This window comes from Panicum virgatum, chromosome 4N (genome assembly GCF_016808335.1).
Source record: "Panicum virgatum strain AP13 chromosome 4N, P.virgatum_v5, whole genome shotgun sequence".
NCBI lineage: Eukaryota > Viridiplantae > Streptophyta > Magnoliopsida > Poales > Poaceae > Panicum > Panicum virgatum.
This window is the reverse complement of record NC_053148.1, coordinates 44,802,944-44,822,448: the sequence shown is the minus strand read 5'-3', so window position 1 is coordinate 44,822,448 and position 19,505 is coordinate 44,802,944. Positions and strand designations below refer to the sequence as shown.

The 19,505-nt window shown below is 43.7% G+C and overlaps 4 protein-coding genes across 4 annotated transcripts; 3 read left to right on the top strand and 1 right to left on the bottom strand.

Moving 5' to 3' along the window:
• The first annotated feature begins 213 nt into the window (after positions 1–213).
• On the top strand, positions 214–6,059 carry LOC120671514 (glycosyltransferase BC10-like). Its single transcript, XM_039951870.1, has 11 exons — positions 214–544; positions 1,246–1,733; positions 2,498–2,596; positions 3,627–3,727; positions 3,805–3,876; positions 4,080–4,170; positions 4,356–4,436; positions 4,926–4,982; positions 5,064–5,186; positions 5,272–5,310; positions 5,509–6,059. The coding sequence occupies exons 2-11, from the start codon at positions 1,389–1,391 to the stop codon at positions 5,635–5,637; spliced, it is 1,137 nt and encodes a 378-aa protein (XP_039807804.1). The 5' UTR covers positions 214–544; positions 1,246–1,388; the 3' UTR covers positions 5,638–6,059.
• Positions 6,060–7,301: 1,242 nt separating this feature from the next.
• LOC120671512 (cryptochrome DASH, chloroplastic/mitochondrial-like) lies at positions 7,302–11,428 on the top strand. The gene is made up of 12 exons (XM_039951869.1): positions 7,302–7,735; positions 7,923–8,062; positions 8,188–8,406; positions 8,484–8,624; positions 8,718–8,909; positions 8,985–9,031; positions 9,198–9,274; positions 9,447–9,522; positions 9,614–9,683; positions 9,782–9,905; positions 10,012–10,061; positions 10,312–11,428. Exons 1-12 carry the CDS (start codon positions 7,330–7,332, stop codon positions 10,510–10,512), a joined length of 1,743 nt encoding a protein of 580 aa, XP_039807803.1. The 5' UTR covers positions 7,302–7,329; the 3' UTR covers positions 10,513–11,428.
• LOC120671515 lies at positions 10,690–13,098 on the bottom strand. The gene is made up of 5 exons (XM_039951871.1): positions 12,859–13,098; positions 11,940–12,022; positions 11,709–11,850; positions 11,532–11,592; positions 10,690–11,132 (listed from the first exon to the last, which is right to left on the bottom strand). Exons 2-5 carry the CDS (start codon positions 11,980–11,982, stop codon positions 10,953–10,955), a joined length of 426 nt encoding a protein of 141 aa, XP_039807805.1. The 5' UTR covers positions 11,983–12,022; positions 12,859–13,098; the 3' UTR covers positions 10,690–10,952.
• A 1,781-nt stretch (positions 13,099–14,879) lies between these two features.
• On the top strand, positions 14,880–19,404 carry LOC120671511 (TBC1 domain family member 5 homolog A-like). Its single transcript, XM_039951868.1, has 5 exons — positions 14,880–15,270; positions 15,722–15,825; positions 16,375–16,551; positions 17,032–18,692; positions 19,036–19,404. The coding sequence occupies exons 1-5, from the start codon at positions 15,128–15,130 to the stop codon at positions 19,180–19,182; spliced, it is 2,232 nt and encodes a 743-aa protein (XP_039807802.1). The 5' UTR covers positions 14,880–15,127; the 3' UTR covers positions 19,183–19,404.
• The last annotated feature ends 101 nt before the right edge of the window (positions 19,405–19,505 follow it).

The window sequence follows — 19,505 nt, the reverse complement described above, 5'->3', positions numbered from 1 at the left end:
CCCTAATAATTTACAGTGAAATACTTCTACGACATGTCTCGGGATTCAATGCACGGATTAAACAAATCCCAAATCTGGAAGTCCTGGATCACATGAGAAGAGGGATAATTCTAACCCCCACGGGAGCTCAAAAAAAGAGAAAGTTTACGGGGTCCCAGGCGCAAAAGCACACGCCCAGGCGGTTACTTAATCCAAAATTTCCCAACCCCCATGCTTCCCCTCCTCTCTTCTTCCTGCCAGCCTCCAATTGGAAACCCATCACATCTCCGCAAGCAAAGCAAGCGGCAAGAGCCAGGCAGCCAGCCAGCTTCCACCTCTACCCCAGCCAACCCGTTGAGCATAACAGCTAGTGCCAATTCTAGCTTAACTAATCCTTTTCTTTATACCACTCCCTCGTGGCCTCGGTCGCTTCAGCTCCGCCTCCACCGGCGCCTCCAAATCCGATCGATCTCCGCAGGCTCCAGATCCCCGGCGGCCGGAGGCAGCGAGCTCCCGGTGGTGGACCCCCAAGCGGCGCTCGTGTCTTCGCTCTCTCTCCAATCAGGTATCGACTCTGTGCCATTCGTGCCGCGTTTCTCTCTGTTGCCCCTGCTCGGCCGCTCCTGGCATTGGGTTCCGCTGCTGGAAAGATGACGGCTTCCGTGCTGTTTGGCATTTCTTCTTGCTGTTCTGGGCGTAAAGCTTCGGTTTTTACGTGAATTTACGAGCGAATTCCGGTGCTGGCTTTGTGATTTGGCTTGCTTTGGTAGTTGTGGGCGGGGGCTGGGCGCTTACTGGATCGAGCCGGTAATGCGATTGGGATGCGGTGGTTTCGTTTGGTCAGAGCTTGACTTTTCGCCAGCCGCCGCCGTGGACTCGCCCTCTGTCTTTTTGTGTAAATAACCTGATTTAGACTTTGTAGTTCCCCTACCTCGACATAATTGCTGAATTGCTCGACCAACTTGGAAAGCCTGCATCTTTCAGGGCTTTGGATTAGTGGTGCCCATTCAATCTTAGTAGCTCGCATCGCAATTTCAGAACAGATCACTGCTGATCCATACTAGTTAGTGCATTGGAAATTGTACTAGAACAACCATCAGGTTACTGGGGTGGAGTGCTTGTTTGTAGAATCGTAGGGGCAAATCTTGGTGACTGACTTGAATATGCCACAATAAAAAGCATGTAGGAGCATTCTTGGTTGTTTTTTTGAATCATTTGGATGGGCTAATGTACTAATGCTGTGCTTGTCGTGTATTGCAACTGCAGAAAAGATCCTTCACCTGAAATTTCATCAGGCCCTGTAGTAGCTGTTGGATTACTGGAGTTCGATGGTGACAAAAGAGCTTTAGATGATCTGAGGATGGTGAGGAGATAGAAGCTCCACAAGTGTACAGTGGGGTGGCAAGGATATGACTGTCATGATGCCTCAGCGTCATCGGGCTGCAGCCAAGAAGCCCATGTGGATAATTGTGCTCTTGTCGATGGTTTGTGTCGTGTTGATTGGGACTTATGTCTTCCCACCACGGCGCTACTCTAAGTGCTACCTCTTTGCTTCAAGCGTATGTACACCTTTTAAGGATTGGCTCCCTTCCATGGGCCAGCGGGAGCGGACTGATGAGGAGATTATTTCATCTGTAGTCATTAGGGATATCCTTTCGATGCCCATGCCTGTGTCAAAAAATCCAAAGATCGCCCTTATGTTCTTGACACCTGGTTCATTACCCTTCGAGAGTTTGTGGGAGAAGTTTTTACAGGTTGGTCCAAATGTACTTGATGTCTTTGTGCCACTTCAGGAGTATAATTCTTTCTAGGATCTTTGTGCTTCCTTTAACTGGAAGGCGTCATAAGCCTTCCAATTGTAGATATGTAGACACCCAGGTTGCGTCCATAGAAATAATTTAGTGGGTTACTTCCTTGTTTTTTAATGTTTATTATTATAATGAGTAAAGACTGTGGTATTATTAAAATATTGGTTCCATAGGAATGCTTTTGTTTTTTTTTCTGGAGAGGAGGTAGATATTAGCAGTAGGGTTGAATACTTGAATCACCATGGTATCCGCTTTAGACAGCTATGCTGAATCTTGAACTTGTCTGTGTAAACTGTAAAGTCAGTGTCCCCAGCAGACATATGCTTGCTCTCTGCAGGCCAACTGCCTTTGGTCCAAATGTGAGAATGAATTTTTAAATATGTCGATTCCCCTATTAGACTATGTTAGATAGCCGTAAAACTGCCCAGTTGTGCTACAATTAGAAGTCTAGAATGATAGATGTTGCTCTCTTTTTTTGTGTGTGCTTATGCTGATAGCATAGGATTCTCATGCGTCTTTTAGCATTACGTGTTGAAGAATCTATTTATTTTATCTGTATAGATAGGTTAAGTATGTTTTCACCTTATTGTTACCAAGCCGGTAATATTTATTGCTAATAAGTACTAGTCTGTAGTGATAATTCCTATCTCTTATATAATTTATTATTTTAGCTTTATATAAAATTGAATCACTCTGACTTCTCTAAACAGGGTCACGAGGGAAGATACTCCATCTATGTGCATGCATCACGTGAAAAGCCTGTTCATACTAGTTCTTTGTTTGCTGGTCGGGATATTCACAGTGACGCGGTAATATTTTTTATCTGTGTTTCATACATTTGGATTTAACTGTCTTAAGATATATCCTTTATCAGGGTTGCCTGGACCCTCCCTCTCCCCCCCCCCCCCCCCCCCCCCCCCTCTCAGATTAGTTGTCTTTGCTTAGACTAGCACTGTGCCTGTGCGTTGCTACGCGTCATATAAATTTTACCCTGACTTACATGAGACCACCAACTTTTTGCTCTTTCACTCCATGTACAGGCCGTACATTTGGATTTAACTGTCTTAAGATATATCCTTTATCAGGGTTGCCTGGACCCTCCCTCTCCCTCCCTCTCAGATTACTTATTTTGGCTTAGATATAGAGTTTGAAGCTTGTTCAGTTTGTTGGACAAGATTAGTATTTGGTTAGGATTGCTTAGCTCGGTTTCTTAGAAGATAAGATGAGTTGTAAGCTTGAAGGATGTGTAACATGTACCATCCCTATATATATGAGGGGATGCTGATCAGGGAAATCAAGCAAGAATTAAACCTAATGCAGAGTCTCCCTTCGAGGGAGAGTACATTTATCCTTGCTCTGTCTCGCCTACTTCTCTCCCAAATTCAAATCCCACATCATCTGGTATCAGAGTTCTTCAAGATCATGTGCCAACCTCCCACCACCGCCATCCCCAACCACCATCAAGCCATCGGCGACAAGCTGCTGTTGGTCGTTGAGGCCAACACAGCGGATGTCACACACACAAGACCCAGAACTATTCCAGTCTTCCCTCAACATTGTTACCCACCCTCCAGTCCAAGCAGATCGACGGCACGGGAACATCAGCTCCTAGGAAGGCGTCCACAACAAATCCTAACAAGATCACTACAAGCTTTTTGTACTGAGATTTGAGAATACTAATGTTAACTGTTGAATCCAAAGCTTGCAAATTGAAGGGATTCTTGTCCTTGTCCATGAGTATCTTCAGTTGGATTCTTCTCCGCTAATGGACTATAGTACTGCTTTGTGTTATAATTTTGTGGCTGTTGAATTTGAGCATAGCATGTATTTATTATTCAGGTAGTTTGGGGATTGATTTCAATGATTGATGCTGAGAAGAGATTACTAGCGAATGCTCTGGAAGATGTTGATAATCAATTTTTTGTCTTGCTCTCTGACAGGTACTGTCTCTGATTATGATGATTGCATTTTGATCCTTTGTTCTTTATTATTGAGCCATCTTTACTTTATTTTACAGCTGTGTTCCACTGCATTCATTTGATTATGTGTATAATTACCTGATGGGAACGAACATTAGCTTCATTGATTGGTAAGAACACTGGAACTTATATTTCAAAAATCAATTTGAATTTTTTTTTCTCGAACGCGCAAGAGAGCTGCGTATCTTTGTATTAAGAGAGGCAATTTGAAAAAAAAAATGAGAATGTTTTTTTTTACTTTTTTTTATTTCTTGAACATGTTCATATATCCACTCACTTCGATTCTTGTCTGCCTTTGTTTTCAATATTTAAGTTTCAAGGATCCAGGTCCACATGGCACTGGAAGGTATTCTATTGAGATGTTTCCCGAAATTGACGAGAGGGACTTTAGAAAGGGTGCCCAGGTATGGTTATTCTCTATAGTGGTTTGTTAGTACATGGAATACTTGCTGCTACCAAATTCATTATTTAGTAGTATATCATTTGTCAAGGAAATTACATGGCATAAACTGACATGTTTAGAATTTGGTTGTTGACTACCGAATCTAATCTTAATTGTTTCTTGTGTAAATTGCTGTTCTTGTTGTAGTGGTTTGCAGTTACGCGGAGACACGCTTTAATGATTCTGGCGGACAGCCTGTACTACAAGAAGTTCAAGCTATATTGCAAGGTATATTTTTGGAGTTGTTATCTTTGATTAATAGAACGGAACTAGATACCAAATGATAAGGTAGGAAATATGCATACAATACAAGTATACAACCATAACTTGATATACAAAATGTATTTATGATATGAAGTCCAGTGTTGTTTTAGTTTCAGTAAGAAATTTGGAAACTCTGTTTGGATAAGATACTAGCATTATAAAAACATCCAGAACTCACAAAACACCTTATTTGTAATGAAGTAAAATGAACTTCAAAAACTAAGGTTGAAGAAACTGAAGCAAATAGTTGAATATGTACAGGGACAAAGATAAATGTGTGAATTTCATTGCAAAGTTCCTCATAACAATCTAAAAGGGTCCATATGTTCGAGTCACCATTTCTCAAGTCTGAACCTATCGTCATTATTTTCACCTTTTACAGTTTCACAAATACTTTCCTAGTGAACTCAATTCTTTTTGCTAAGGAAATTACCTTTCTCCTGAAATCTGCAGCCAGCTGAGGGGCGCAACTGTATTGCAGATGAGCATTATCTGCCAACCCTGTTCAATGTCAGTATTCGCTATCTATAAAAGTGACATCCAGCTTTTATTTCTTTAGGTTGCTTGCTTAATTCATGTCCATAACTTCAGATGGTAGATCCTGGTGGAATCTCTAATTGGTCAGTTACACATGTGGATTGGTCTGAGGGAAAATGGCATCCAAGGTCATATAGCGCTGCAGATGTCACCTATGATCTCTTAAAGAATATAACGGTATGTTTTTCCTAGCTGTTTGAGTTTTTCTCATCTTGCACATGATATTAATATCCATTCCCCAATGCGCATTACTGTTGTACAGGCAATTGATGAGAACTTCCATGTAACAAGTGATGAGAAGGTAAACACAACAATTTGTAGCTGTTTTTATTTCTGAGTTTTGACGAACAATAGATGAAGAAATTATTCATGAACTTCATCATGGATTAGGCAAACTCCTGAATTGTATTTCACATCCATGAAACAATAAAATTTCCAGATTCAGTGCATCTTAACAATAGTTGAATGCCGGTGTGTTAATTTATTTTTTCTATTGCAGAAACTTGTGATGCAGAAACCGTGTTTGTGGAATGGATCAAAGAGACCATGTTATCTTTTCGCTAGGAAGTTTAATCCTGAAGCACTTGACAACCTACTGAAGCTATTCACCAGCTATACATCTGTTTAAGCCCAACCTAATTCTTTGCCTTGGGCATATGGTCTGGTTGAAGCCTCAAATTCGACAAGCTTTTTCCATGTTTATGTAAATTGTGAGGTCTATACTTCTTAACAAGGATCGGAGCCAAAAGACACCGATTGCCACTGCATCAACAGTGACGACTTGGAGCTCTCTGTCCCAGGGAAGGGCCACAGCTATGTTCATAGAATGACACGGCCCTCATAGTAATTTATTGTGTTCTATGTGTGTTATAATTAGCAAACCCCCCCCCCCCCCCCCCCCTCTCCTCCCTCATTTGTTCCTGACTCCTGGAGAAGAGATTTTTTGTCATACTGTCATTATATGATCCATTCTTTGTAGACGCAAAGTGACAGCTAGAGAACTTCCACATAACTTTATAATTTTTCTTTTGTTACCAAAAGGTTAATCTATCACTATGGATTGACTGTACTATCTTAGTTGTTACTTTGCAAGTTTGCAATCAGATTTTCATATACAAATTCAAATCCCTATTATCGTGACTAATACGAGATTAAAAAAAGGCACATTGCCTCTACTTCTAATGAAATCAAAATAACTACGTACAATTTAATTAGAGATAATTCCCATCTCCGTGACAATATTCTGACATCTAGTTCCACCTGTCATAATTCTATCGTGGCCCACAGAAAGGCTCATTGCCCCTGCTGCTTATGAAATCAAAATACCTAGAATTTAATTAGGCTCCGTTTGGATGTCGATATTGGAGCCCTTGGCATTGAATTAATTTCAATGCCAAATCAGACTAGTATTGGTATTGGATTACAATACCAAAGTCATTGTTTGGATGCAGATGAAATTGCTAGAGGGAATCGAGGAGCAAGGCAGGACGGGGGCGGCACAAGTCGTCGGGGGGAGGGAGGACGGGGCGGCACGGCCCACCAAGGGAGGGAGGATGGGGGCGGCGCGGCCCGCCGGCGTAGTGGGGAGGGGGAGGGCGGCGCGCCTCGGCGGAGGGAGCAGAGGGCGGCGCGGCTCACCGGACGGGAAGAAGTGGAGGACCGCGGCGGCGGAGATGGAGGGCCGCGGCGGCGGAGATGGAGGACCGCGGCGGCGAGAGACGGTGGAGGGAAGGAGCAGGAGGCACGGCTCACCGCCGGAGGGAGCAGAGGGCCGCGCGCCTCACCGGCGGAGGGAGCAGAGGACGGCGCAGCCTCAACGGCGGAGGGAGGAGAGGGCGGCGCGGCTTGCTGGACTCACCGCCGCCGGTGGAGGGAATGGCGACGGCTATGGCGGAGTCTGAGCGACTCCTCCCAATATGGAGGGGCATGGCTCGGTTTTGATGAAGGGCTATTTTAGCTATCGATCGATTCCGTGGTATTGGCTCCTCAATACCAAATCTCAATTCCACGGACATCCAAACAGCGGTATTCGTCGTATGCAATTCCAATTCTCAATTCCGACCTCCAATGCCAACATCCAAACGGTACCTTAGAGATAATTCCCATCTCCTAGATAATGTTCTGACATTTTGGTCCACCTGTCATAATTCTGTCCTGGCCCACAAAATCCACGACCTATTTCTACGGGTCCACATCCAGCCACGTTGCACCACTCAAGTGCGTACACGTGGCACCACTCCCGCTCCTCCCTCCACCTTCCCCTTCCATTTCGCAAACCGCCTCCTAAATTCTCAAGACTTTCAAATCCTCGGTCCAAGAAATGCGTCTCCACTTCCTTTCTTCCTCTTCCGCCTCCTCCCCTCTCTGCCGCCGATTCCTGCTGCACCCCAATCCACCAGCCAGCCTCCGTTTCCTCGCCATGAGCGCCGCCGCCTCAAGCTCCTCGTCCCGGCAGGTGCGCGGTGCGGCGGTGCCGGTGCCTTCTCTCAGCGCCGACGAGACCGGCGCAGTGGCTGACGAGGCCTTCCAGAGGCATACGTCGCCGAGCTTGAGGAGAGGCGGGGCCGGGGTGGCCGTAGTGTGGTTCAGGAACGACCTCCGGGTCCTCGACAACGAGGCGCTGGTGCGCGCGTGGGCGGCGTCCGAGGCGGTCCTGCCGGTGTTCTGCGTTGATCCTCGGGTCTTCCAGGGGAGCACGCACTACTTCGGGTTCCCCAAGACTGGAGGTGAGGACCGATCAATCCTGCATGTTGTTGGTTGCTGCTGCATTTGAGAGTTGAGACTCGAGAACGATAAGGAGTTTGATGATTTCTTGGCATCAGAGCAAAATGAAAGCAGTTCTGATTGGGAAATCTTGCTGATTTATTATCTGTATTTGTTTGTTTTTCCGGTGAAATCCAATCACCTGCTCAGCATTGAGGGCACAGTTCTTGATAGAGTGTCTGGGAGATCTGAAGTATAATTTGAAGAAAAAGGGTCTCGATTTACTAGTTCGCACCGGCAAGCCTGAAGAGATCCTTCCTTCGATTGCAAAGGCTGTCAGTGCACATACTGTAGGTTCATCTGCACAATTCTGTCACTGAAAACTCTAGAACAGCTTGATATTGAATTCTAGATCATGGGGTAGTGGATTCATGGTAGGAAGCAAAGAATAAGTCAGTAAGTGGTGTGTCTCCAGGTTTATGCTCAAAAGGAAACCTGCAGTGAGGAGCTCCTCGTCGAGTGCCTCGTGAGCAAAGGCCTAGAGCAAATTCAGATTACTCAAGGAGGAACATCTGGCCAGAAGAAATCTCCGAACCCCAAGCTGCAGCTCATCTGGGGAGCAACAATGTACCATATTGATGACCTCCCTTTCACTGTGAACAACTTGCCTGACGTGTACACACAGTTCAGAAAGGTAGGGATTCTCTTTTGCAAATTCTAGGCTGTTTTCCAGGAGTGATGGGTTGATGTTGGAGCAACGATTTTTACCAGGCGGTTGAATCGAAGTCCTCGGTTAGGAATTGCAGCAAGTTGCCGCCATCGCTTGGGCCGCCCCCTAGTTCCGGCCTAGATGAGATTGGAGGGTGGGGGGCAATACCAACACTGGAGTCGCTAGGCCTGAGTGTCACAAAGGCAGGTTTAGTTGAAGCCAGTTGTGCTTCCGGCAGAAACTTCACTAGTTCCAATTTTCTAATTTTGTTCAGTACTGTTTCCTCCTCTCTGCAGTCCGAGAAGGGAATGCATTTCAAAGGAGGAGAGAATGCAGCTCTCGGAAGAATCCATGAATACTTCTGGAAGACGGATCAGCTGAAAGTCTACAAAGAGACCAGGAATGGCATGTTAGGTCCAGATTACTCCACAAAATTCTCTCCTTGGCTTGCTTCTGGCAGTCTTTCGCCACGTTATATTTTCGAAGAGGTAAAGAATTCATGATTGACTGCAGAGATCGTTAGCTTTGCATAATGCAACATGTTGTGTCCTTCCATGGTGCAGGTGAAGAGATATGAGAAGCAAAGAGTAGCAAATGATTCTACATACTGGTTAGTGTGCCTTATAAGTTTTACTGTTACCAGGCTCAAGTTCCAGATAAATTGCTCATGAAATCAAATTTCTTATGTTTACATTCTAGTTTCATGCTAAACTTGTTCAGGCACGTTGTTATTCATTTATACTGGGCTCATTTTTCTGATATGTGAATGGCTTCAGGGTTTTGTTTGAGTTGATATGGAGAGACTACTTCAGATTTCTATCAGCAAAATATGGGAACTCCATTTTCCACCTAGGTAAGGACTAAAGATGATACTGTCTCCCTTGTCCTTAGATTTTGTATAAAAGGGTCTTCTAAAACTTTTATAATGAAAAGAATGTACAACTATTTCATTGGAAAAATTAAATATTTCCATTTGGATCGTGAAACTTAGAATACTGCATTCCTGCTGCAAATTGTTGTTGTAGGAGGTCCGAGGAAAGTAGTATCCAAATGGAGTCAGGACCAAGCATTGTTTGAATCTTGGAGAGATGGTCGAACCGGGTACCATATTTCTCAACTGTTTTCAATGTTTCAACATCTTGAGCTATCACTCATCATGCCTATTGATTCAGCCATGGTAACAAATTTACAGCTACCCTCTTATTGATGCCAACATGAGGGAGCTTTCAGCCACTGGTTTCATTTCTAACCGTGGCCGTCAGGTAATCTTCAGCACATAAGCAGGCAACTGCCTGCTGAGGAGCTAATTTTGTGGGCCACAAGTTCTGAATTATTCATCTCTACCATTGCTTCTATGTAGATTGTCTGCTCATTTCTTGTCCGAGATATGGGTATCGATTGGAGAATGGGAGCAGAATGGTTCGAGACATGTTTATTGGATTATGACCCATCTTCAAATTATGGTAACTGGACATATGGAGCAGGTTGGTCCAGTCTTTTACAAGTACCCAATATTACTAAAATCTGGATAGAACAGTATAAGCAAAGAAACATATTCTACTGACAAATTTTATTGCTGTACTCTGACAGGAGTTGGCAATGATCCACGAGAAGATCGATACTTCAGTATCCCAAAGCAAGTAAGCATCAATAATCCAGACTTAACAAATTAAATCTGAAATACTTCTTTGACCAGACTGAACTCTTACCCAGAAAATCAGACTACTGTAACGAATAGGTAAATTAGCTAATGTTGACACTCGTATGCAATTGTAGGTTTTCTGCACCCACTGACCAAGATGTTTTTACAACATGCTTGTTTATAATCATAGCAATACTAGTCATACCTCAATCATCTGTCAGTGACCGTGCGTGAACATCCTTCTGCAGGCCAAAACGTACGATCCTGAAGGGGAGTACGTCTCATACTGGTTACCAGAACTCCGGTCGCTGGCGAAGGAAAGAAGAAACTTCCCAGGGGCGTCATACATTAGGCAGATCGTCCCACTGAAGTTCGATGGTGGAAATCAGAAAAAAGATCAGCAGTTCAACCAGCAGAGAAGGCCGAACAACATGTACAGAAGGAGATGAAGTAAATTAACATAGTTGGTTGGAGATTGAGGATGCACGAATTTCTCTATGGCCTTATGCAAAAGTTCATTGGAGGATTCTTCTGTGTTTTGCAATGTTTGTCAGCACTCAGCACATCCAGCACAGAGCATGAGAAGGCATAAACACACCACATCCAGCACATTACAACACAGAGACTGAAGAAAGGCAAACATTTTCATTCTGGTTACCTCATTTCTCAACAAAGTTTACAAGTGCTTATTCAACAAAACTAGCTCCATTAACCAAAAAAGCTAAGCAAAAAGATATTTACAACACTTCCGATGACATACTCTAAACACTCAGATGAGGCATTTCACACCTTCAAAAGGCACGATGACTCTATGTACAAGTTAGCCTTGCTGGGAGAAGCAGAGTTACAACTACGTCACTGGGAGGCCATGAAACTGATAAATATAGCTTCAAGCCTTCGTAATAGATCCTTTTGTTGCACAGTAGCGAGCATTGTAGCCCTTGGTCGGTATAGGAATCCCTATAGACTGATCAACACCTTGCACCTTCCATGCACAGAATTGGGCATCATGAACAAGAGGATTGGTTGCACGAACTGGTGGAGACCCCATGAAGTACGGAGGTGAAGCCTGCAGATTGTGAAACCTTCTAGCTTAGAATATCAAGACGGTTGCCAACACTCTCACGGTGCAACTGGTCAGCCAGACATGTCAGAGAAGCGGTTCGCTGAGCCAGCCCGGGTTCGAGTCACGACACAAGCTTCTTAAGATGACAATCAGGGGAACGTCTCTCCCCCTGGTCGAGTATTTTTTTAGAATAATATCAAGATGTTTTGGAACTTTGGTTCCATGTAAAGGGTGGCACTTTATATTTACCCATGCTAGAAATTTACTCCAAAACCAACTCAAAACCGATAGAGAAAAAAGAAAGGAAAGCTTGCTAAAGACGATAGTATGAATAGAAAAGTGGAAGGACATTTGAAAAGGCATCATATAGTAGTACTAAGAAAGAACTGTAGAGTAACAAACCTTGCTCAGAATGAAATCAGAAAGATCTTGTGCAGCTCTCAACTCACGATCCCTATACCACCTGAGTCATGAAAAAAGAATCACGACACGATTAAACATCAGAATGTTGAAACTCAGCTTTTACGATCGCAAGTACCACAACTTCCAGATGGATCAGATCAGAGGGCTGGACCATACCTGCTGCTTTTACACGGAATTGGACATCTGATCGCTCCATCTCTACTTTCTGGGCTTTGGCAGGGTTCCTTCAGTGTTTCTGCTCTCAGACCCTGTAGCCTTTTCATTTCCTCCATTGCTTCATTTCCGTAAAATGCGAAACCTTTTCATAAGATGGTATGTCAGTCACAGTTTCATGGTTTCCTCCATGCTGAAGCTATATTATTATGTACAGAGAATCACAGGTAGAACCTGATGAAGGATTAGCTGAATTCATCAAATGTTCCAAACCCATGACAGGAACAGGAAATAGGCTCCTTCAAAAATCGAAGCCACTGCACAATTAAGTACAAGTCAACGGTAAACAAGCGCCTTGGCATATTGGCACCCAATATCAAATACCCATCAACAAAAGAAATAATGATGACCCAGGTCTTCTATCCAGAAGCAGGATTCAAGTATTCCGAGTATCAATGGCAGAGTTTGCATTTGATATATTCAGCATCTTTCAAACAGAGACCCAGAATCATTACTGCTGAAACTTCTCGCATCCACAAAGATAGAAAAATTACTTTTAGAACACATTAGGCATTCTACCCCAAGGGAAAACGAAGTATTTATGCAAATTCACTTCCTTTCCCCCATGAAAGTACCCAGCTTGTAAGAAAGAAAGCAAAACATAAACGGTGGTCTGTTTGGATCCAAGTGCTAATGGGTAAAAGTACTTAAACTTTAGCACTAGTGTATCCAAAACTGAGTGCTAATAGGATAGGCTAAAGTTTAGCCAAGACCGTATGAGTGATAGGTGTGAAAATTTAGCACTCAACTTTAGCCCCCTCCAACTCAATTGGCACCCATCTGAAATATTGGTCCAGTTATCTCAGAGGCCCAGAAGCACATAACGACGCAATAAAGCTCGTATTTTGAACCCCTAAGATTGGGAAATGAACAATGCTACTAATCTACAGAAGTCACCCCACACACGACTCTTGGCCCAACCTAAGCCAAGAACCGCCTCGATCTTCCGACAACACAGCGATTAATCTACAGCAAACGAACGCCGCCTAGGAAAAGCGCGGCCGCTAGCGACCTCTTCTCCGCCGCCACCCGGTGCTAGTTCGCCAGATTGGCGGTCCTCAAGGCCAGGAGGAGGAACCACAGAGGAACTCACCTGAACCGCCGGGAGAGGGGGCGAGGCGCCGGCGGAGAAGGGCGTAACAAGAGTAGAACGTCAGGCGCGGAGAACCGCTCCGCCGTGCCGCGCGCTCCCCGGCCGCCTTTCCTCCCGGCGAGCGTGAAGGGAAAGCGAGAGGGGGAGAAGAGAAAGAAGAGCGGGGCCGTTTGCACCCTCGGTATTTATCGAGGGGACGCGGCGCAAGCGACCGGGCGGGGGCTAGGGCCGCTAGCCTCACGTGGCTGGGCTGCGACGCGACGGCCGAGGGCGAGAGGATAAGAAGGGTTTGCGTCGCGGGGACGAGCGGGATCGAAGCGAAGGAAGCGAGCGGGCGGGCGGGCAGGCGGGAGCCGCCGCCAGCCGCGTCTCGCGCGAGGGGCTGACGGCGCGGGGCGTGACCGTGTCATGTGCAGGGCAGTTGCGCGGCGCCCTTCCCGTGGGCCGCTTTCGCCGCCGTATTGCCGTAATGGGTGCACGACTCGACGACTGTTTTTCGGTTTTCTTTACTAAAGTATAGATGTTCGTGTTATCAACCACGACTTCTTTCACGATAAAAAAAAACCCACGTCTTCTTTCTATTTATTTCTTCTTTTAGCTTTTTTTCCATAGAAGGGACCATGCCATCCTGCATTTGTATGCTTGTACAACATCATTAGTTTTTTTAAGGATATAGCGTCATTAGTTAAGAACGAAAAAATGCATCTTTTTTTATGGAGGGTGAGGAACGTATGTTACTGAAAATTTCCACCAAATACCATGCGCCACTGAAATTGGCATAGCCATGTCTCTTATATCCATTTTTCTGTCAGGCTGCAACACACCAAAGTTTTTATTGCAGATAAAGAAAATGCAGAACGTCTACTCTAAGTTTCCACTTAACAAGTAGCCTAGTACCCTACTGAAAACTGTTTAATCTGTGTGCTTTGTGATGGGCGTGTGGTCCATTCTTTCTTTTTTTGTTTAGAGCAAGGATAATAGATGTGCATGCTAGCCGGCAACTCCCGCTCCAGTTCATCCGAACCGCTGAGCTGGTGTAGTGGCGGGCTCTAACATCATTAATGCTCTTTGTGTTGTAGTGGCAGCGTGAAATGAGAATCATAGAAATGCTCATACGCTTCCTTGAGCTGGCAACATGTCAGTCGCTCGCCTCCTTCTTTCTTCTCTTCTCTCTCCGCCAGCGAAACTTTTTTATGATGTGTACCGTGAGCCGCCTACTTACTTAACATTATTATACTTGCTCTTTGACAGTATTTGTTCTTTTGTGGAGGTCTTGCTCTGGTCTAAATCAGGTTGGGGGCCTTTGCAGCTAGTTTTGGTACTCTTGCTTTTGCTAGTTCCCCTCCTTCCTCTTTTTCTGTAAGACTACTGGTATTTCTGTTGTAAAATGGAAATAGGGATAGCCTCTATCAGAAAAAAAAACCAAGTAACCTAGTAAAATAACATGGAAGTAAACCTTAACTCTTGATAGGGATGTCACACCTCACCTTTTGACATTTAAGCTATCTTTAGCACACGCTCATCATTTTATTGATTGTTCTCATTCTTATGAAACATAATTGATTGTAGGAAGATTTGTATAATGGACCTCGATTGTGCTATAATTACCAATATTCCCATCCTTATTTCATGATCTCAGTATTTGGCACATGATTTTCACCATTCTTACAAAAACATAACTTATTAGTAGAAGAGATTTCCGTAAATTTCTATACCACTACTAGTTTTAGATCCTAAACTTCAATGTGATATAAACATCATGTTATCATTCGACAAAATGATCGCTCAACAGGGACTAAATTTCAGGCATGTCTCGTTAATGTTGCTCTTTTATCGGCGGTAGGCTACGGCGAGCTGACTGTGATAATTTTGTTAATTTTGAAGCACGTTGATCTAATATATCGTGCATTAGGATCTCTAGCATGAAAAAAAATAAAATATAAAATGATTCAACTGAGGCGACCATGTAGCAGCGCCCGAGGAAACAGGGCGCTGCAGCAATTCATCCCAACGACAGCTATGATACAAGTCACCGGGGGATGCAGCCACCCCGTTCCTCCCTCGCTTTCCCCTGTTCCTCGCTTCCTCCCCTTTCCCACGCCAAGAAACCACGCTGCCACCGCCCTCCTCGATCCCAATCCCTCCCTCTCGCGATCGCAAACGGGGCGTCGACTCGCCCGGTCGGCCCCGCCTCGCCAATCAGCACCAATCCGCCGCTTCCTTCTGCGGTGTGTCTGGTTCGTGCTCTGTATCGGAGACTGGAGCCGAGATGACAATGCCGGGGTCTCCGGCGAGACCGAGCTTCTCGTCCCTCCGCGGCGCCCGGTGGCGCGCCGATCTCGGCATCCTCCCCGGCTCCGCCGCTGTCTCCATCGACGAGCTCCGCCGCGCCGCCGCGGACTCCCGCCGGAGGTCTCGTCTCGGGGCATTCCATTTCTTGTTGCGTTCCACCACGGAGAAGCTCCTTCCGTTTCTTGAAATGTTTAGCTACTCGGCAAATCTTTTTATTTTTGGACCTAATTTTCTTGGATCGAGCTATCTTAGACTCTGATCTTAAGAATCCTTGTTTCTTGAGATACCAAAATGCGACGCCACTGTTCTGTTTATCTTTCTTGCATTTTGTGTTTTGTTGGATTCAATGTTAACAAACTAGCAAGCGATTGGAAATACTGGATTGTAAGTGCACTCTCATGCAAGTGAAACAAGCTTATGGCTTGGATATGCTGATAAAGTAATCAAAATGCAAATTATCATGAACCGGATGATCTTTGCTGTTACTGCTTTTTAGTATGGGGTAAAAGATGCAAATTTTTTTGGGTCTCAGGTCTTTTGACTCTTGAGCTTCAATTGCTGTTTGATGCAGATATGCTAATTTGCGGAGAAGGCTATTAATAGATCCCCATCTTTCCAAGGATGAAGAAGGTGCCCCTGACTTGATTGTGGAGAATCCACTGTCACAGAACCCAGGTAGGTACTAGCTTTTGCCTTTAAAGTATGTTCTCTGAGTTGTTGCTGCTTGCAATACCAGGCATTCACTTGATATACTCACACTTTAAATAAACACGTAGATGTACATAATTTTTTTTTATCGAAGCAAATGGCAGGAGCTCTGCCTCTCAATTAAGAAGGAATAGAAGTTTTATTTACAAGAAAGGTTAGCCAAACCACCCTGGATGACTAACCCACCCAAGTGCCGCGGCACAGCACAACACTGCAACGAGTCATCCTTGCCGAGCTGGTTAGAAGCCAGCAGCTCCGGCTGTTACATAAGATGTTAAATACTGTGTTCTTTTGCTTAAAGTGGAGGGGATGCAGGCAGAAACGTTTCTGTTGCATTTTCATCTCAGCTGATAATAGACTAGTTGCAACCAGCAGAAACACACTATTTTCTCATCAGTCAGACATTTTATTGATTCAGAATTCAATACTATAGCAATGTAAGAAAGTGACACCTTTTGCAACTCGACATTTGTGACATTAGTGTTTTTTTAATAAATTTGTGCATCTTGAATGCAGACAGCACTTGGGGTCAATATTTCAAGAATGCGGAGCTTGAGAAAATGCTTAATCAAGATCTATCGCGGCTGTATCCTGAACTGGGGGACTTCTTCCAAACAAGCACATGTCAGTCTATGCTTGGACGTATATTGTTAGTATGGAGCCTTAGATACCCAGAGTTTGGTTACAGACAAGGTAACGCATTGACGTCTTCAATCACTGTGAGATTTTCTTCTCGTGAAAAAATGTTTGATACCAATAGGAGATGTATACCTGCAACATGGTACGCCTAAGCAAAATCGCAGCATACATTGCCCTTATCCCTTGGAGTTGGCTCCTAGATCTTGCATTCATTCATTTTTTACCATGGAGTGGGCAACCAAAATTTCACTTTTAAAATAGCAGCCTAGTTCTTATGGCAAGTATTAATCTAATTTTTGTTGGGTATATATATGTTGCACATTGAAGTAAAGTTTGTTTGACCTATTTAAATGACTAAACATTATTTCTGCCGAAGGTAAAAACATAAGTGCACGTCTTTGCAATGACATGCCAAAACCTTTCTAAACTGCCAAGTCCAAATTAGTAGGAGTTCAACTTTGTTTTATGATGACATAAGCATCCCTCTCTCCTTATTATATGCGTTTGTCAACGTAAATCACTTTCCTCCTACAGGAATGCATGAACTCTTAGCTCCTCTTCTCTATGTCCTTCATGCTGATGTGCAGCACTTCAAACAAGTCAGGGACCTTCATGAAGAGCTTCTGGATGATGATTTTGATGGCCAAACTTTTCCGGATCGGTCAAAGCTGAACAGAAGTGACAGGAAAAACAATGTTGAGGGTAGAACATCTAAAATTAGAAGTTTGGCCGACCTTGATCCTGATACTAGGGATCTGTTCTTGATAAATGATGCATACGGAGCAGAGGGTGAGCTGGGCATTATTTTATCAGAAAAGTTTATGGAGCATGATGTGTACTCGATGTTTGAGAATTTAATGAATGGTGCCCAAGGAGTGGTTGCTATCACTGACTTCTATTCTCTCAGTCCTGCACCAGAATCAAGCACTGGTTTAACACCTGTAAGGGAGGCATCATCTGCAATATATCACTTGCTTGCTAGTGTGGATTCCTCTCTTCATAGTCACCTTGTGGAATTGGGGGTGGAACCTCAATACTTTGCATTGCGATGGCTTCGTGTCCTATTTGGTCGTGAATTTTCACTTGACAATCTTCTGTTTATTTGGGATGAGATATTCTCTTCTCCTAACCATTCATATTCTACCGACATCAGTATGACTGACTATCATTTTAAAGTCTTAAGTTCTCCTCGTGGGGCACTGATTTTGTCAATGGCAGTCTCAATGATGCTTCATCTCAGATCCTCCTTGTTAGGGAGCGAACATGCCACTTCTTGCCTAGTGAGGTTGTTAAATTTTCCAGAAGATATTGACTTAAAGACATTAATTGAGAAAGCCACGTTACTGCAATCTCTTGCCCTTGAAGCAAATCTTCCTTCATCCTCTGTGAGAGGAAAATCTCTCTTGTCTACACCCAACTATTGGGAAGAGACATGGAAGATTCTCCAATCATCAATAGACCAAAAGGGTGGTGGTGTCTTCAAGATGAAGGGAAGGGGCTTCTTGAGAAGAAGCTTGTCTAACACTAACACTGAATCAAATGTTTCCAGAAGCAAGGCTGCTAATTCTGAAAAGAACAATTTTACTTCAACTAGGCAGCCTACTATTGATGAACTTCACAATACTGATGTAGTTCCTGCAAATCTCATAAATAGTGTGCCACAGATGCCTATAGAAGAACAAAAGGATCATATTGGTCAAAGTACTTCAGAGGCTATTGGGAGTAATTCAAAGAATTCTCATGAGACAGGCCAGCGTGATGGTTACTGCTCAACTTCAGGTGAAATTAAGGATTCTCTTGGAGCAGCCAGTGGGTATTTATCGAGGACCAGTAGCACCTCTTTGTCATGTGGTACTGAATACGATCATGATACCCATCATATGGAAGAACCATGTGTTCCCTGTGATGACAATGTGGTTAATGAGCCTGATCCACACTCTGGGCACAGAGATAGAACTGATGAAGCAACAGCCACAATGAATCGAACATCTGGAGTAGTGGAAACTCATCCAGTTCAACAGGAAAGACTCTGTTCTGTTGATGGAAAGTTGAAAATAAAATATGACCAAAATCCCACTATGGCTGAAGGTGGCCAAAAGGAAACATTGGTAATAGGTTCGATTTCAAATACGGCTGATAAAGAGTTAACCAGAACATTAAGATATCTCGGTGAATCAATGGTTGAGAACATTCAGGTAACTAGCTTGACAAAAGCTAAAATATGTATATTGCTTACCTGATTTATCCTTTTCTTTTCTAAAATAAAATTCATAATTTATGTTGGTGATACTATAGGTGTCTTATTCTCTTAGGACTCGTAGGGTTATATTCTGATAATTGTAGACAGTAGAAAGGCTTAAAAAATAGTGAAATTTGTACTTCCCACCCCCCTGCTTTTCTGTCTAATAAGTAAGAGGAAGAAAGGTCGGGGACACGCATATAATGCGCCAGTTGTTGGATATGTACATCTTAAGCTTAGGTCATGCTATACCTTTTGCTCATCTCTTTGCCCTTGGCTAATTTCCTAGTGTATAACAGGCTATCGAGTTGCTATTTCAACCCAATTCACTCTCAACTTCGGTGGAGAAACTTGAGAAATCTATGTCTAGTAGCACAGAGCAAGCTAAGGCGGCAGCAGCTCTAAAAGAACTAAGGAAGATCAGTGACCTTCTACGTCAAATCTAACCAGTACAGCTATACATATTTTTTCTCTACATATACGTTTTTTTTAGTTTCTATACATATCTCCATTTGACAACGATTTTATGTAACATGCCAACAGTGTATAACCATCTGACTGGTTGGTAAATAGTAGTTTGTAAGATAAATCGTAATTGTACATCTGAACAGCTGTTTGATGGTTGTGAAGTGAAGGCTGAATATAATTTTTCTGGCTTGTGACCCAAATGTCCCGTTCTCTCTTTCCTTTTTGTCTTTTTGAAAAGAACTCTTTCCTTTTTTTGAGAACCAATCAAAGATAGCTGTTGTCCCTGTGAGCCTCATCAGAG

What these genes read in the sequence shown, in the direction of transcription:
- LOC120671514 (XM_039951870.1), top strand. Translation starts at nt 1,389, where the DNA reads ATGACTGTCATGATGCCTCAGCGTCATCGGGCTGCAGCCAAGAAGCCC. An exon ending in GGGATATTCACAGTGACGCG is followed by an intron (nt 2,597 to 3,626) that starts GTAATATTTTTT and finishes TTTATTATTCAG; the next exon opens with GTAGTTTGGGGATTGATTTC. An exon ending in TTTGTCTTGCTCTCTGACAG is followed by an intron (nt 3,728 to 3,804) that starts GTACTGTCTCTG and finishes TTTATTTTACAG; the next exon opens with CTGTGTTCCACTGCATTCAT.
- LOC120671512 (XM_039951869.1), top strand. Translation starts at nt 7,330, where the DNA reads ATGCGTCTCCACTTCCTTTCTTCCTCTTCCGCCTCCTCCCCTCTCTGC. An exon ending in CACGTTATATTTTCGAAGAG is followed by an intron (nt 8,910 to 8,984) that starts GTAAAGAATTCA and finishes TCCATGGTGCAG; the next exon opens with GTGAAGAGATATGAGAAGCA. An exon ending in TGGAGAGATGGTCGAACCGG is followed by an intron (nt 9,523 to 9,613) that starts GTACCATATTTC and finishes ACAAATTTACAG; the next exon opens with CTACCCTCTTATTGATGCCA.
- LOC120671515 (XM_039951871.1), bottom strand. Translation starts at nt 11,982, where the DNA reads ATGGGTTTGGAACATTTGATGAATTCAGCTAATCCTTCATCAG. An exon ending in TTCAGCTAATCCTTCATCAG is followed by an intron (nt 11,851 to 11,939) that starts GTTCTACCTGTG and finishes TCTTATGAAAAG; the next exon opens with GTTTCGCATTTTACGGAAAT. An exon ending in ATTCCGTGTAAAAGCAGCAG is followed by an intron (nt 11,593 to 11,708) that starts GTATGGTCCAGC and finishes TTCATGACTCAG; the next exon opens with GTGGTATAGGGATCGTGAGT.
- LOC120671511 (XM_039951868.1), top strand. Translation starts at nt 15,128, where the DNA reads ATGACAATGCCGGGGTCTCCGGCGAGACCGAGCTTCTCGTCCCTCCGC. An exon ending in AGAGTTTGGTTACAGACAAG is followed by an intron (nt 16,552 to 17,031) that starts GTAACGCATTGA and finishes TTCCTCCTACAG; the next exon opens with GAATGCATGAACTCTTAGCT. An exon ending in CAATGGTTGAGAACATTCAG is followed by an intron (nt 18,693 to 19,035) that starts GTAACTAGCTTG and finishes AGTGTATAACAG; the next exon opens with GCTATCGAGTTGCTATTTCA.